Raw genomic sequence first — 16624 nt, 5'->3', positions numbered from 1 at the left:
ACGGGCCAGCTCGCAGGCTAGGCCAAAATAAAGCAGACCAAGCCAGCCCCACCCGCATCCCGATCTTCGGGACCGAGAATATCGCTGTCTTTCCCAACCCACAATCATCCGAAAAGACGCCGTCGCTATGCAGCCTGTCTCGTGCAGCCCGGATCCGAGATCCTGTTCGCCAACGCCTGCGAGTACTCAAGACGCACGCGGTCTAGTCCTCCTTGGTGAACGCCCACCAGAACAACATGGCATACAATCCAGTCCACAGACTAAGGATTGCAACCAGAACTGGGAGAAACCCTTCACCCACACGCACAGTCCAACTCCGACAACCAATGCTATATGACTCATATTCCACCGATCCAAACCAGGATCGATGAGCCCAACGGTTGATCTGGGGCCCCCGTGGCACACCAGCAGGATCTCCGGCGCCAGCCTAATTGCCGGGACGCAAGTCGCACACCTCGAACTCCAGGGTCTTCGACTCATAAACGTGGCCCTGTGGGTGTCCGGCCTCGACATACAGGTTGTCGACAGCGTGGTGATGGAAGGTCTCGGTCCTTTGGCAAGACAGGATGTGCGGGAGCCCGGGCGGGTTGGTGAGGCGGAAGATGCCCCATCTGGCTTCATGTCAGTATAACGATCCGGGTCCAGGAAGACCAAGAGGGGAAAGACTTACGAGGGCTCGTACTGCGGTGCGCACACGATCGCAATACTCTCCGGCATCATCACCTGGTACCCAGCTTGGGTGTGCAGGTCGCGCGAGCTCATGAAACACGTCTGCGTGGGGTGGGTATGGATCCAACCAATCACTATTAGGTCGTTTGTGATGCAGTAGTCGAGCATGCCCGACTCGTTCTCCGTCTCGCACGTGTCCGATGTGCATCGTTGCTCCGGAATCACCAGATGCGAGATGAAGAGCGCGTTGTTGACCGTCGTGCCGCAGAGCATCCCGCACATCTCCAACCCTTGGCGCGTGTTGTTCGCTGCGATCGCCAGGAACTTCTGCCGCAGAGTGCTGGGAAGGAAGACGGGCCTGATCGGGTCCCCATTCTCGAGGTATGCGGCCGGGCGAAAGGTAACCCGCTTTTTGTACGGCTCGCTTACAGACTTCGGGGGAACAGCCGGTGGCTCTTCGGGAAGAGGGCTGTAGTCTGGAAGACTACTCGGGGGCGCTAGTTCCTTTCCTGGCCGGGGCGGCGGGAGAATGGGGGACTCCCGTTCTAAATCGAAACTCTTGTCGGGCCGCGGCAGCCTGGCGGGTGACCGGTCGACTTCTCGCTCTTTTGGCGGGCGCGGAGGCTGAATCCTGGGGCCACCTGGGCGGTCTCGCAAAGGGGGATGTTCATATTCGAGCGGCGATGACTTCATAATCGAGGGGTAAGAATATGTGGACAGGCGGGCAGGTCCTTCGTCTTCGTAGCGCCGGTGCTCATCGGACCCATCTAATTGGCGCCGGGTGGCTTCCATCTGCCGCCGGAGTTCTTCGTCGTCCATGTATGGCGGTGGAGCCCTCCTATCGCTCTCGTAATTCCGTCCGTCACGTTGCCTGCTGATTCGCCGTCTGTATTCTTCGTCTTCCAGCGCGCCTGTGGCCCGTCTGCGTCTCCTCATCTCCTCTCTTGCCAGGTCGACTGCAAGATCTTGGTGGTCTTGCGCGTCGAGGATGTCAGCCGGCGAGGCATAGTTCCACGAGAGTGCTGGGTCATTGGCAGCATGCCTTGCGTATGGTGACGAAGAGGCGGGTGGTGCGAAATCCCGATTCATAGCGGCATCTTTCTGCGCCGCGGTAATTTGCACCCATCGGTCATAAACGTCGTCGACTTGGGGGCGCAGTATCTCTAGTGTCTCGATAACCTTTGGGATGCGTTTTTGCAGCGGCCTCAAGGTTTTCTTCGCTTCGGGTTCTTTGGCTTCGGGATGTTTGGCGAGATAATCGAGCACCAAGACGGAGTACCGAAACAGTACAAGGTAGGCTTGGGGGAAGTTTCCTTCTCGCAGATAGACTTGAGCCTGTTCGGTGACATGCGTTAGAGTAAATGCAGCGTGTATATCCGGAGAATGGCGAAGAGAACCTGATGATGAATAGTCTCTGCGGCACGCGCCCAGTACTTGAAGCCGATGCGCGGGTTCCATTCGAACTCCTTTGCTCTGTCGGTCAATTGCTTTGCACTCATGGGCTTATTGCCCAACATTGAGTCTGTCTGGTTCATCTTGACGGCGGTTGACGGCGGCGCCCGGCAAGACTGGGTCGATGTTTTGAAGGAGGACGCCGGGCGGAGCTGTGATGCGGTAGCTCGACAAATGTTGGCTGCCGCAAGGTGGCTTGAACGATGCTCGTGGTCATGGCCCTTCTTGAAGGAGAGTGGTTGCCTGGAATGCCAAAATCATGTCGTGCGTGGCATGGCATATGAATTAGCAATCGCTAGTGACAGAAGGCACGCTTTGCCAGGTGCCTGTTCGTGGTTGCGGCAGGCAGGTTGGGTTGGTTGACCCCGCCATCCTGTCATCCCGCCAACTTCCATTGTCCAGGCCCAGCGTTGGGAGCTGCGGGGCAGCTGAATCAGCTTAGTTGGCTCTGAGCTCAGTCAAGCACAGACCTTTTCCAAGTTCACATTTGCTTGGCACTTCAAATCGAACATCCAACACAGCTGTCTCGTTCTTTTCATTCTTTAAAGTCTACCCCGGAACGTGGAGGGTCGTGGTGGTTTAGTTGATGGATATTAATAGCATTAATAAAAGGCCATTGATAGGTGTTTAACTTTGGCTTGCAGCATTGAGGTCTTCATTCAAGCATTGGACGATTGACTTGGTTGCGTTCATTTTTTTACTTTTTTATCCTTCATTTTTTCCCTTTTTGTTTTATTCGGTCCGCTTGATCAATGGGCCGGAATTGCCGGCCACCCATCCGATGAAACGAATCTCGCCTCTGATATCCCCTGTCTCAGTCCCCACGGATGGCATCGTCAACTCAACAAGCTCAGCTGGTGATTTGTTGGGCCTCTCGGGATTAGTCGGGATGGAAAGCTGGCCTTGCCCTGGTCGTCCCGGGTGGCACAAACCGCAATCTGCCACGAGGGCCGGCCCGACCTCAGCCTTGTTTTTGTTTGGGGACATGGTGGGAATAAGGAGGACCGGGCAGGGCTTGGGCAAAATTTTCGGTTGGGTATAAGACGGTCTGCCCGAAGCTAACATTGTGTCCCATGAAAACAACTCACACTTGTTCCGTATCTGCCTCCCACTTCTTATTCCCTCCGGCCATCTTGTCTGCTCGCCGCTACCAGTCCCCACTATGGCAGTTTCCAATATCTCGCGTCCCAGCTCTGGGAGCCTCAAATGCCAAGGTGCTTACACCCGAAGTTTCTTGTCCGTCATCCGGCTGACTCTCGTAGCAAGCATCGAGTCGTCCATGGACTTCCTGAGCCTCACCCTGGGTCGGCTGTCCATCCCATCGGATGCATGCCTGTTCAGCCTCCTCAACCAATGTTTCAGCAAGATGAAGCAAATCTTCGACCTTATTGATCCTTCAAAAATCCTCGCGGAACCGGCCACTCTCGAGCGCATCCTGAACTCCATTTTCGATACCACATCTGTCCCCTTCGTCACGGAAAAGTCGCTTCGCATCGCTGCTGGGCTCGATGACCACGATAGGTCATGTCTGTTTGTAGAAGCCGTGGCGGGCATGGTCCTGGTCTTCCACCGCCTTGCCCTGGTCGGCGGTGTGGTTTCCTCAAGGGTGTTGTGCCGGGAGCTTCAGCTTTTCGCCGAGAGCGAGCAACGGCGGGTGGTCCTGGATAAGATCGGCAGCAGCGCCCTCTTCAGCTCCTGCTATACCAAGAGCTCCATCGTTGATTTCCTGATGGCGGCCATAGACGAGGGGAATGTTCAGCACCATGACGCGCTGCCTCTTAGCGCCGCTGGAGAGCATCTCTTGAGCGATAATGTCGCTTGGGTTAGCGACCGGCCATGTAAGAACATGGGCCTACCATGGGGGTTCACGATCATGACTTTGAACTAGGAAAGTCGATGAGTGGGGGAAACTGTACAATATCATGTATCATCTCCATTCTGGGTAGAGCGTAGCGCGGCGTTGGGGTATCTGTTTTGGTGGGAAAAAAGAACCGCTCTGCTACCACGTCCCCCCTTGAACTGGTCCGACGTGTTATGCCTTGACGGCTTGCGGAGCGGCTGCCTGCGCATTGGCTTGGGCCTGGATAATTTCACCCTTCTTCTTCTCCATTTTGCCCTGCATCTCCTTGATGTGCGACTCTAACCTCGAACTTTGGATAGGGATGTGATTAGTTTCTTTACATAAAAGTCATGGGCGTCGTTGCTTACGTCTCCTTCTCGATGAACTCCAGCCGGCCGTTGACGGTGCTTTCCGCCTCGGCCTTCTCTTGTTTGAGTAACACCGGCCCGATGAGTTTGTAGATAGTCTCCCCTTCTTTCAACTTCGAAAATTCCTGGTAGATATCATCAGCCTTGGCATCCCACGGTCATCTTGTAGGCTGGAATCACACCTTTTGTACTCCGAGGTTCTCCTGCATTTGTGCCTCTAGCTTTTGTCTCGACTGTACCGTATCTTGGAGGTCTGACCTGTACATGAGTAACTGCTAAGGGTATACAGATAATTCTCGGAATACCTTGTTGCAACTTGGTAAACTCCTCTGAGAGAGCTTGCAGCTTGGCTTGGATCTCGGCCATTCTGTCTAAGAATATCGCAAGTATGGACGAGAAAAAGGTGGTTTCCAAAAGATACCCGAATGGCTCGTAGATGACGCGGCTTAAAGGAGAAGCTTGTGACCACTTTACCTAGGCAGTTGTTGTGTACTTGGCGGGGGAGTGAACCGTGAAGTGAAAGTGAAAGTGCTCCACAGTCGATTTCTCTGGAGCCTGAAACTTGAGTGTTAGCACTCAGCACATGTTGACATATTAAACCCTAACACGGGAGAAGTCCGCCCGCCCCACCAACCAAGCCGAGTGGCGTCAGCCCCGCGCTCCTGCTCCCTGGTCAACAACGGCCCCAGATTGAACGAATGGCTTTCTGTTTTTGAGTCGACTTCGTCACAAACGCAATCGTTTCTATTTGGTCACCGGCCACCTAAACGACACCCCTCAGAACCACGAGGGGCGACACCCTCGCCAGCATCCTCGGCGTCTGCCTAACCATCGACACAAAAACCTGCTTTCGTCCGGCGATTGCCCACCGCAGGCAGCCCAGCTCGAACCGCGGAAAGCGAACCCAAAACAACCGCCAAATCCCCGGTCCAAACCTCACTCACCCCCCTGACGAACCCCACCTCCCTCCCGACCGCCCACCATGTCCAACACCGACTTCCTCGACCGCGCAATCAAGCAGGTGCGGGTGGCGATCGACGCCGACAACGCCGGGCAGTACGACAAGGCGTACCAGCTGTACTACCAGTCGCTAGAGCTGTTCATGCTGGCGCTGAAATGGGAGAAGAACCCCAAGTCCAAGGAGATGATCCGGGCCAAGACGGGCGAGTACATGGACCGCGCCGAGAAGCTCAAGGCCCACCTCGCCGACGGCGAGGCCAAGCGGAAAAAGCCCGGCATGGTGGGTGTCAATGGCGCCTCGACGGCCGGCACGGGGAAGAGCAAGGAGGCGGGCGAAGATGGCGCCCCGGAGCTTGATGAGGATAGCAAGAAGCTGAGGAATGCGCTGTCGGGGGCGATTTTGCAGGAGAGGCCGAATATCAGCTGGGATGATGTCGCTGGGTTGGAGGCGGCCAAGGACGCACTGAAGGAGGCGGTGTTGCTGCCGATCAAGTTTCCGCATTTGTTTCAGGGGAAAAGGCAGCCGTGGAAGGGGATTCTGTTGTATGGGCCGCCGGGGACGGGTAAGAGTTATCTTGCGAAGGCGGTCGCGACGGAGGCGAAGAGCACGTTCTTCAGCGTGAGCAGTTCGGATTTGGTGAGCAAGTGGATGGGCGAGAGTGAAAGGTAAGACAGGCGCTTCTTTCCAAATCGATACCACGCACTGACACATTGGCATCATAGGCTAGTCCGGCAACTCTTCGCCATGGCACGAGAGAACAAGCCGGCCATCATTTTCATCGACGAGATCGACGCGCTGTGTGGCCCCCGCGGGGAAGGCGAATCCGAAGCTTCTCGCCGAATAAAGACAGAGATGCTCGTTCAAATGGACGGTGTGGGAAAGGACAGCAAGGGCGTTCTGATACTGGGGGCCACAAATATTCCGTGGCAGCTCGACGCCGCCATCCGCCGTCGTTTCCAGCGCCGTGTACATATCAGTTTACCCGACTTGGCCGCGCGGACGACCATGTTCAAACTTGCGGTCGGCGACACCAACACGGCTCTCAAGTCGGAAGACTTCCGCGAGCTGGCAAAGGCAGCGGAGGGATACTCGGGGTCAGATGTTAGCATCGTGGTGCAGGATGCGCTGATGCAGCCCGTGCGGAAGATCCAGCAAGCAACACACTTCAAGAAGGTACAGCGACTCGCCCCCTGGTTTGCACTCATGGTCTGATTGCTAACTGAACTCTTAGGTAATGGTTGACGGCGTTGAAAAGCGCACTCCTTGCTCGCCAGGCGACCCGGACGCGGAGGAGATGACGTGGGAAAAGGTGGCGTCCGAGGATCTGCTCGAGCCGCTGGTGGAAAAGAAGGACTTTATCAGGGCCATCAAGTCCAGTAGGCCAACGGTATCTCAAGTGGACCTGGAGAAAAACGAGGAATGGACAAAGGAGTTTGGTAGCGAGGGAGCGTGATCAAGCATACGGCATGGGGGTTTGTGAGAGGGTTGGACATCATTCGGGCAGGTGTTGTAGGCAAGCAGGCGTGTGGCGTTAATAAACATCCACTGGCTCAGTATGCGGCATGGATAGGGGATGTCGGGTTGTCTTTGTAGATGGATCTTGACACTTGCGGTGGGTCATTTTCCGATTTCTTACCGCCGGCTCAACATTGCCCGCATCAATATCGATCCATAGAGTGCAGGCAGATTCGACTTTGTTTCCATTTCCACGCCATGGTATGGTACATTCCATTGCAGAACATTGTGTCTCGACACATAGCCCAAAAACTCCATTTGCCCAACCCAAACCCCACAGAAACTCCAAAAAAAGCAAAGCGAAGACCAGCCAACGAAACCAACAAGAGATTTAGCCAAGGTAGCAAGATAGCAATGGTAAATCCAGCTATTCGGCGGCCACCGACTTTCTCTTCTTTTTTTTCTTCTTCTCGCCATCTCCGTTGACGTCGGCCATCTCAACATCCTCGCCTCCAACGCTCTTCCGCTTCTTGTCCTTCTTCTCTTTCTTTTCCTTTTTCTCCTTCTTTTCCTTCTTGTCCTTCTTCTCCTTGGCCGGGGGGTGGTCGATCATCTCCTCGTCAATATCCATGTCGTCGCCGTCGTCCATGATGGCCTGCATGGCCTTGCCCATCGCGTCGATGTTCTTCATCGGCTTGGTGCCCTTGGCGTACCACTCGAGCCGCTGCTCCAGCTGGTCGCGCATTACCTCACCGAAGCGCTTCGTCGGCTTCTCGGAAAAGTTATCGATACGGCTAGCAATGGAGCACTTGTTGGCCAGGTAACGCGAGATGCGGCCCTTGACCTTGGGGCCGGCACGCCCGATGAAGGAGCTCTGGTAGAGCAGGCCGTACTTGGGGGTCGCACCCTTGGTCTTGAGGGCACGGAAGAGGGCCTTCTCGGCACCGAGAATCTGGAGCGTCGAGGCGGGGTACTTGGCGAGGTTGGTCAGAGAGCCGGCGTGAGAGATGAGGCGGGCGGCAACCGGGGTGCCCAAAATGACCTGCAAATTGGGGGCAACATCACCCATCTTCTTGTCGAGGGACTCGGCGAGGATGCGCCTAAAGTCGGCCATCTTGGAAACGTTCGAGGCAAGGTCCTTGACCATGGCCAGATCGGTATCGCTGATATCTTGCCCCATAGAGATCTTCGCCGCTTGGATGATTGCCTCGGCCTTGTCTTGGTCTTGGTTAAGGACATTCGCAAGATCGTCAACACTCTCGTCGGTAAGGGTCCGCTTGTTGCCGACAGCAAGAACCAGCTTGGCGTAGGTGCCATTGTCGGACACGATCCGGATGAGTTCGGGGAAATGCCAGCCATACCACTCCCTAACGCGCATCGCACTTTGGTTGATACCCTTGTCAAGCGCGTCCAGGGTCGCAATGCCCTGGATAATGTGGTTGTCGTTCTTGTGGACGCTGAACTTGACCTTGGCGCGAGAGTAGGCGTGGCCCAGACCCAGCTGAGCCCGATTAATATCGCCCTCTTGCAGACCCTTGAGAAGTTTGTTGGCGTGAAGGCGGATACCACGCAGGAGCGCGGCGACAACCTCGGAGGTGTCGGCAGCCTCGCACTGGACACCGGGGAAGGTGGCGCTGATCTCTCCGGCTAACCGCTTGTCAACCACGCCCAGCACGATCTTGCTCTTCTTGCCGCTGGTCTGCGGCAGGTTGAGTTCGAGGGTATTCTTGAGATGATCGGGCATGATGCCTTCCGAGATTAGGTTGATCGCTTCCAAACCGTGGGCGGCAGACCTAAAAACGATCAGCCGGAGGAACGTGGATAGCGCGCGACAGCGGCAAGCCATTGCGGGCCATCTGGGCCGACATGGACGCGCACGCAGATACACTTACGTCCAGGGGTTGAAGCTGCGCAATTGAATCATCTTGCCAAACTTATCCAGGCTCTTCATCGCATCCTTAACCTCGGGCAGTTCCAAGCCGACGGTATCGGCTTGGTGTACCACCTCGAACAGCGAAAAGCCGACGGCGCTCTCGAAGAGCAAATAATTAACCACCACCATCTTGGCCAATTGTAATCGCTGGACCTTGGGCGGACGGTGTGTCGTATTTAGGGGCGTTGGCGGCGTGTCGACACTGCGCAACTGTTTTTGACCACTGGTTTTAAAGATGCGGGTTTGCGGCTCTCGATATTTTCCTGGCGACTTTGAAAGTTTTCGAAATTTTTGCGGGAAGCTTATGCACGGGCCATGTGGGGTCATCTTGGCTCATGCCGCCGCGCTTGTGGGGCTGCCAGTCTGGGAGTCGGGCTGGCTGTCAACGCTTCCACCTGTCTGGCAGCTGTTCTGATTGAGTCGCGTGTGATCCAACCGAAGACTCGCTCACTGCGACTCCAGATCGTCTGGTTCAAAGCGGACCGCTGTCTCAGACCAACCTGACCTCCACACGCCACGGCCCGCCAATTCCCTGGCCCATCACCACGGCGTGCAAGTCGTGGAGTCGTAGCCCGCTACCGTTCCTCGCTCTCCGTGGCCCGGCCGCCAATCGTTCAACACTCGGGCCGGATGTGCCGCATTGGAGCGTGACCTCTGCGTCTAGGTCTCGGTCTAAATGGCAACATTGAGAGTAACTAACGTTGATCCCGATGACATGACAACCCGCCACTTTGTCTCATCCGCTCTATGCAACCCATAGGATGAAACCATTTCGGGCTGACCGGCCCATCTATTTGGTTGCTCCTTCCACAACGGGATGCCTCCCCATCTTATTGCCCTGCCGAGAACCGGCCTTGGGTCGTTGACCCAAAGAAGAGCCAGGAACGCTGACCCATGAAGCTGACACACCTCCCTCTCGGGTGCTTCCCTACTTGGGCTGCATCCAGCTTACATTCATTTCTGTTTCGCCGACGAATAGCTTCAGCAATAGGTGCACATACGCGGCTCAGCCGTCGAATTTCTCGGGGGTTTGAGATGAGCTCAAAGCACGAAAAAGGGGAGCCCCGTCCCCAAGATTCGGGTGACAGGCTCGACAGGCTGGGAAGCGACGGCGAGGGAAGCCGCTGTAATTGGATGTCGTCCCTGAAACGGTGCACTTGTCCAATCAGCAAGCTGGGAAGCTCCCCAAGCAGCGACCTGCAGTTCGGCGCCATCCCGCACTTGTCGGTCAGCCGCACATAGGGCAATTGTCGAATCTCAACCCCCCGGGGAGTTGTGCGCAGCTGCGATGAGCACCCTCACCGAATCCCTGCAGCCTTATCCCTAACACCAAATTTACGACGTCATATAACAACTGCACGCAATGGCGTTCACCACCTTGTCGATGCTTCCAGACTTTTTTCCCGGGACACCGTTGATGAGCAATAGTGCCCAGTTTCCCCGGCGCCACGGGGTACACGAGCCTGCTTGCTCTCCATATGGCAAGTGTCTACTGAGCATATCTCTTGGGACTCCCTCCCCAAGACGCGCTTCGTTTAATTTGTCCGGCCTCGACTATCCAACGAACCCTTTCGTCTCATAAAACCCTGAAGCTCAACGAGATGGCCACACGATATCCTCCTCCCGAGGACCACGCCCGGCCCCCGACAAACGACATGGCAACAGCAGCGGGCCATGCGGAAAACTCAACTGATGTCGACACTGAAAGCCTTGGTCCCTTGATGCCTGGCACAGGCCAAGCTACTCTGTCTGGCCTCGCGAAAGAGACCGCCGGTGCTCCCCGGGAGGAATTCCCCCCCGGTGGTGGCACGGTCCGGGAATCATGGGTATCCTATGCTTCAACGGCCGCGAGCAGAGATTCAGTGGTTCCTAGCCTGTTCTCGGTCAGGGCGTCAACCATTTCGGCCGCGACACGGTATTCGGTCCGTCAGTCCTCGATCGAGTCGCCCATCTCCGCCACCAGCCCAATGGATCAGGAACACAGGAAGGGCAGCTACCCTCGAGACCGCTATTTCTGCACATTCTGCGACGCCGATTTCTCCTCAAAGACGGAATGGAAAGCCCACGAGTTTGAGTTCCATAACCGGCGGGAGCGATACCTATGCAGGAGCTGCCCGGCGGTATTCTCGGAGGCAGTACGCTTTGCCGATCATCTCAAAGCCAACCACGGTGTCGAATCCATCGAAGCTCCTCCCGAACCCACCGAGTACCGTCAAACTCGAAGTGCCTGGGGTTGTGGGTTCTGCGGCGCAGCCATCTCTTCACGGAATGAGTACCTTGAGCATGTCGGCGAGCACTACGACGAGGGGAAACAGAAGTCCGAATGGCTACACACCTTGGTTATTGAGGGGTTACTTCAACAACCCAAAGTCGCATTTGCGTGGATGGCTTTGGTCGCACGGGAGGAACAGTCAAGGGGCGCCAAACTGCAGTTTCTATGGGATTCGGACACGACTGGTCGAGCCACCGACGAAAGAGAGTCCCACGGCTTGCAAGACATGCTAGAGCTCTTCCCCGCAGGAGACCAAAATGCAGATGAGGTTGTGAAAGTTGCCTACAACAGCGCTCAGATCCGGCTCAATACCAACATCAGCGACGACCTAATGAGCAAACTTGGCGTAGGAAGCCCAGAGGCGATGTCGAGCAATCCGACCCAGCGTCCCTTTCAATCTCCATTGGAGCTACAACCAACTGAACAGGAGGTCACGAATGACGTTGTGTCTCCGATATCACCATTGCCTGCGCCCCTACGGCCGCCTACGGCTCCGCCGCGGCTTTCGCATCCATTACCTCCAGGGCTTCAGTTAAAGTCACGGCCGTTAGAGACCATCTCAACACCTTCCAGTTCCGGCCCGCTGGGACGCGGCCTGCCAACACTTTCCCTCCCTTTGAGACCAAGCTCAAAAGCACTGCGCCGCATTGAGAGTTCGCGAAGCCTTAGTCCCGCGAAACAGATTGAAGATGCCAAAGCTCTTGGCCGACCGGCGGTCGCCACGCTACCCCTGTTAGGTTCTTCCGGGGCCCCTCCCATTTCTCTTCGGAGGGCGGGAGACTTACAGCCGCGTCTATCGGCGACTCCAGAAGAGTCTTCATCTACAATTGACCAAAGGCAAGCGCTGTCGACAGCGTTGTCCGTGAAGCCGCATACGAGCTCCAGCACTTTGTCTACTCACACGAAGGACGACTCCCTTGGGTTTGGTGACAGTACAGGCGAGGCTGTGTCTGATGACAGTCTTTCGGAACCTGATTCATGGCTAGAATCCGGCGGTATTCCCACGGCTACCAAAGTTTGGAGACAATCGTTCCAAAGAACCGTTGACCGGGGTATGACACGGCTCTGGGTCCGGTACAGCCATGACTGGGATGCTCTTGTCAGGCAGTGTGTTGGCGACGCAAGCGGCGATTCAGGTCAATACCGAGAGTCATCGGGGCGTGTGCGCAAGTGCGCTTCTTCGCGTTACGCGACAAGCAACAGCCTCCGTCCGAATGCGCGGCTGTTCGGCCAGGACGAAGAGGATGAAGGCGAAGAAGGCGAGGGGTATCCAGCTCCTTCGCCGATGTCCAAGCGTAATTCGGGGTCTGCGAAGAGGTTTGCATGCCCCTTCAGAAAACACGATCCCTTCACCTACAACGTCCAGGACCATGAAGTGTGTGCGATCAGATCGTGGTCGGCAATCTCCAGGTTAAAGTGCGTGCCAACCCTAGATCAGCGCGGTAGACCAAGACTAACCCGTCAAATAGGGAGCACCTCTACCGCAGGCATTACAAGATCCACTGCCAAAGATGCAAGCGAACTTTCAACGAGGCTAGGGAACTAGCGGACCACGAGATGTTGGTCACGGGTTGCGAGGTTGTAGATACCATTCCCCCGGGTGATATCACGGCATACCAGGAGAAGCAACTCAAGTCGAGAAAACACACTACGCGGCGACAGACGGACGAGGAGAAATGGAGAGATATCTACCGGCTGCTCTTCCCCAACGAACAAATTCCATCGCCATGTAAGTGGCTCCATGAGGTGCCCGAACGCGAGGGATGGCGGACGGGTCGCTGATACGAGGCCAGATCCTGAGGCTGCGGAGGACATGGGGCCCACAACCGCCGAGTCCAGTGTCAGTTTCAACTTCCAGCACTTTCTTCTGAGCGAGATGCCGACTTTATTCACCAGAACCGCCGAAGAACACGCAGGGAGACACCTCCAAGCTCACGACGAACTGGCGTTGGGAGCCATCCCGCGCATCATCGAGGATGCCCTTCACAAAGCATTCAGGGCATGGGAGGCAAGGGGTAGCGAGTTACCGGCTGGGGAGGCTTCGGTAGCACTGATGAGCTTTCTACCAGAGACCCCAGGTTCGAGCGCTTACAATTTCGGACAGTCCACCGCCTACCAAACCCCGCAGTCCGCCGTGACAACAGACCACAACCTTTCCCAGAGTCAGTTCAGCAACCCAAATTTTAGCGTCGAGGCTCCGCATGGCCATATCGCCAACCCTGACGACTCTGGTTTTGTGGACGACACCTTCTTCGCCCCCGAGCCTCTGCTCGACCTGAACAACTTTGCCCCGCAGTATGAGAGAGGCGGTTGGGAACCAGGCCTTGGTATTATGGGCGGGGGTGCGTTCGGGGCTGACTTGAACACCGGGGGCCACTACCAGGGTTTCCGTGGTGGTTAAAGAGCGGATTGCTCCTATTGCTGGCCAAATGACCCAACCCGATATTCTTAGTGTGCATTTTCCAGGTGCTTGGGGGCCTCAACCGGTCGTCAAATCCACCCTTTTAAAACTAGAGCATGGAATAACTAAACTTCATCCCTCACCTCGCGCCCCTCACTAAACAGTCACCATCAAAAGCAAGCTACGGCCTCCTCTCTTCCCTTGAACACTGGGATGGGCAGGGGCAAGCAAGGCGTGTACCAGGATAACTTCTCTCTTACACCAATGCTATCAACTATCCAAGCTGTATGGTAGGCAGGCAACAAAATGAGAGAAACGATGACCCAGTACCGACCAACTGGCACCGTTGAGAGAAGTGTACCAACACAAGCAGGGATGTCTGCAACTTGTCTGTCTTACCGAAAGCAAGCCCGCCACCCGAGTGGTTGACATTTGAACGGGCGTCGCGGTGTTCCGTACAACCAATTAACCGTCCTCTACCAACGCTCCCCCCGTCCAATTCCTAACCCATCACAACCACCTTACATGCTCATGCCGGGAAGCTGGGGGAGCCCTATCACCATGCGTCAGCACCGTCTAACAAAAAGGGCACACAGTAGGTAAAGGAGGCAACGGTAAAAAAACGTACACTTATCATAATCCTCCCTCACCGCCTGCTTCACCGCGCACGCGCGCGCCGCCTCGATATTCTGCGTCCTTAGACTCGCGCACTGCGCACCAAAGCACCCGGAGGTATCCATCGCGCGCTGCAGCGAGTCGTCCTTCCACCCGAACACGTAGTCACCATGCTGACCGAGCCCGGTCGGGTCGCCGGTGCTGAGCACGAAGGGCTGCGAGCCGTCCGCCGGCCACTCCGCCTTGTTGTTGAAGGGGGTCGTGTCCCACACGACTTCGTACATCAGTTGGGGGATGCGGACCGGGTGCGAGGCCGGGCAGTTGCCGCCGAGGGAGAGGAAGTTGGCGGGGCCGGAGGTTGGGTAGGCCACGTGGTCTTGGTGGTTGGGCGTGTCGAGGTTTTTGCCGTCCCAGCAGCTGTGGTGGGAGTGGTTAGTTTTGTTTGTTCCTTGTTTCTTTTGTGTTTTTTTCTTGTTTGAGGGACACCTACGTCGGGAAGTGGATGTTGGTGCGGATGCCACCCGGGCAGACCTTGTTGGGGAGCGCCTCGGAGTCGACGCTGTCGTCCTGGCAGGGCGCGCCGACGTCGCCGCCAAAGTTGGGGCCGGTGTAGCAGCGGTAGCAGTTTTGGCGCTTCAGCTTGGTGTCGGGGCGCGAGCGCATGTTGGGGTCGCCGACGAGCATGCGGAAACCCTGTGGGGTTGTCAGTATGGGGGATGGGGTTGTCAGTATGGGGGATGGGGTTGTCAGTATGGGGGATGGGGTGGTTGGAGGGAGAAGGGGGTTGCTGACCGGCTTGAAGGCCGTGATCTTGCCTGGCTGGGCCGAAACGTAGTAGACCAGAATACCACCTTGGGTCTGGGTGCTGAACCGGTCGTTAAACTGGAGACTTTGAGGAGGTCAGTACGCCGACACCCCAATTTCTATATGCTGGAACTAAACCTACGCAGCGCCGCCTTGGGGAACACGCTTGTAGCTCCCGTTCCGGGCCTTGAAGTACAAGTTTGCGGTCCAGTAGTTCGAGAAATCGTCGGCAAACTGGCAGGTCGTGCAGCTGGCGTGCTGCGAGACATCGTCGGTAGGCATGGTGACGTTGAAGGCGTTGCCGCCAACGATTTGATGGACGTGCGGCGAGGGGACTTGGCCTGGGTTGACGAGGGGGTCGATCCGGTCAATGACAACCTGGCTGCAGCCGAATCGCAGCATGGTCAGGCCGCCGCCGCCGCCAAACTGGGGAGCCGCCTCGGCCAGCGCCGAGAGGGCGAGGAAAGCAGACTTTGCCGTCCACTTCATTTTGGGCTAGTTGACTCGAGGTCGATGTGTGGAACGTAGGTTGTCAGCCTTGTCGTACCGGGGATGCAGCGCCAAGGGGAAGCGGGAGAGGAGGTTGCGGCTGTCGGTGGAACATTGAATGCAGCCGCGAGCGTCTTCTCATCTGCTCTTATACCACTTTTCGCATGTAGGAGAGGACCATGGAACCCCACGCTATCCCACGGACTTCTCCGTTTAAGGCGCCAACTGCCGCTCGGGCTAAGTGAGGCAAAGTGCCGAGTCCCATGGGGCCAATGGGTTGTATGGGGGCAATATCCAACTCTATATTGTTGCTATAAGTTGGGACCTATCGGAGCTAGTTTTGAACGCGGTCGAGCTTGATTGGGTTCTAGTGGGGTAAATAGAGAAGTAGGCAGGGTGATATAGGCGCTTCCACGGCAAATTCCCCAGTCGGCCTGCAGCAGCACCCCCAGCACGACGTCACTAAGGTGGCGGCCTTGCCTGGGCTGAGAGTACGGCAGATTTATGATAGGACAGGAGATAGCGAAGAAGACACGAGGAATCCATGTAGAAGGTGTGGGTTACCATATTTGGAACCCCAAGGGGCCGAGAGCAACACAACCCGGAGATGGCGTAGTAGCCAAGGCCATGTGGTCGACGCATCCATCAGTGATGAGCGCCTCTAATCGCAATTTACCAGCCATCACATGTTATCATCGCTGGGGTGACGGGATGTGTTTGTTGGGGAAGAACGGACTAGACCGGGTTCTCGAAGGCTTTTAACATTCCATGATCCCTACGGCCTCGTGGTTGGCCTGCTCAGTGAAACCCTGTCATTTCTCGGGCTGATTTGGCCCGACTAAATTATGTGCCACGGCAGAGTAGTAATAGCCCCCGATCAATGTATGGAACCGTCTAGAAAAGCCGCGAGCGGAATGGGGGTGGCCGAGGACAGAAGATGGTTGGTGGCTTTTCTCTTGCAAGGGGGTGTTGAGTGAGTCGGGCGAGAGGAATCAGCATCATCCAAAGACATATAGACGCCTTCTCGTTAATGAATATCCTTGCCCGTCCTAGCTATCTTTTTACTTGCTACGATGTCGCGATTTGACATACACCATGCTGACCCTTTTCCGAGGCAGGCCTTTGGGGCCCCAGTTTGCTAATCTATCCCCTCGAAGACACGGTTTGATCCCGTTGCCCAGTTATGACTCCCTAGCAAACAGAGGTTACGAGAAGTACCGACAGGCAAAGTCTGTGATCGGAAGACTTTTCCATCGTTGCTTCGTAGTGGCTTTCGTCTCATGTCAGAGAGTTGGCCATGGCCCAGTGCGGAAGACCTCGGAAGGAAGAGTTAATCGGGACGCAAGTTTCTTGGCTTTCAACCTC

At 56.2% G+C, this 16624-nt stretch overlaps 6 protein-coding genes across 6 annotated transcripts; 2 read left to right on the top strand and 4 right to left on the bottom strand.

Annotated features, from left to right (window-relative positions):
* Positions 1-382: 382 nt before the first annotated feature.
* F5144DRAFT_357176 (uncharacterized protein) lies at positions 383-2574 on the bottom strand. The gene is made up of 3 exons (XM_066784359.1): positions 2067-2574; positions 671-2004; positions 383-611 (listed from the first exon to the last, which is right to left on the bottom strand). Exons 1-3 carry the CDS (start codon positions 2202-2204, stop codon positions 428-430), a joined length of 1656 nt encoding a protein of 551 aa, XP_066640008.1. The 5' UTR covers positions 2205-2574; the 3' UTR covers positions 383-427.
* Positions 2575-3268: 694 nt separating this feature from the next.
* Positions 3269-4695, bottom strand: F5144DRAFT_595475 (Prefoldin; the record flags this gene model as incomplete). Its single annotated transcript, XM_066790697.1, has 5 exons — positions 3269-3314; positions 3344-3700; positions 4330-4454; positions 4512-4582; positions 4635-4695. The coding sequence occupies 5 exons, from the start codon at positions 4693-4695 to the stop codon at positions 3269-3271; spliced, it is 660 nt and encodes a 219-aa protein (XP_066640007.1).
* Positions 4696-4959: 264 nt separating this feature from the next.
* F5144DRAFT_632643 (P-loop containing nucleoside triphosphate hydrolase protein) lies at positions 4960-6976 on the top strand. Its single transcript, XM_066792505.1, has 3 exons — positions 4960-5955; positions 6013-6463; positions 6522-6976. Exons 1-3 carry the CDS (start codon positions 5312-5314, stop codon positions 6741-6743), a joined length of 1317 nt encoding a protein of 438 aa, XP_066640006.1. The 5' UTR covers positions 4960-5311; the 3' UTR covers positions 6744-6976.
* Positions 6977-8997, bottom strand: F5144DRAFT_615101 (uncharacterized protein). Its single transcript, XM_066791791.1, has 2 exons — positions 8638-8997; positions 6977-8538 (listed from the first exon to the last, which is right to left on the bottom strand). Exons 1-2 carry the CDS (start codon positions 8805-8807, stop codon positions 7173-7175), a joined length of 1536 nt encoding a protein of 511 aa, XP_066640005.1. The 5' UTR covers positions 8808-8997; the 3' UTR covers positions 6977-7172.
* Positions 8998-10279: 1282 nt separating this feature from the next.
* On the top strand, positions 10280-13351 carry F5144DRAFT_595472 (uncharacterized protein; the record flags this gene model as incomplete). The annotated part of the gene is made up of 3 exons (XM_066790696.1): positions 10280-12366; positions 12420-12679; positions 12744-13351. 3 exons carry the CDS (start codon positions 10280-10282, stop codon positions 13349-13351), a joined length of 2955 nt encoding a protein of 984 aa, XP_066640004.1.
* Positions 13352-13917: 566 nt separating this feature from the next.
* Positions 13918-15259, bottom strand: F5144DRAFT_495766 (uncharacterized protein; the record flags this gene model as incomplete). The annotated part of the gene is made up of 4 exons (XM_066786119.1): positions 13918-14383; positions 14457-14659; positions 14759-14855; positions 14913-15259. The coding sequence occupies 4 exons, from the start codon at positions 15257-15259 to the stop codon at positions 13918-13920; spliced, it is 1113 nt and encodes a 370-aa protein (XP_066640003.1).
* Positions 15260-16624: the final 1365 nt, after the last annotated feature.

The sequence above is a fragment of the Chaetomium tenue genome (assembly GCF_020726465.1).
Source record: "Chaetomium tenue strain MPI-SDFR-AT-0079 chromosome Unknown F5144scaffold_6, whole genome shotgun sequence".
NCBI lineage: Eukaryota > Fungi > Ascomycota > Sordariomycetes > Sordariales > Chaetomiaceae > Chaetomium > Chaetomium tenue.
The sequence above is the reverse complement of the archived record's forward strand: the minus strand, read 5'-3'. Positions and strand labels throughout refer to the sequence as shown.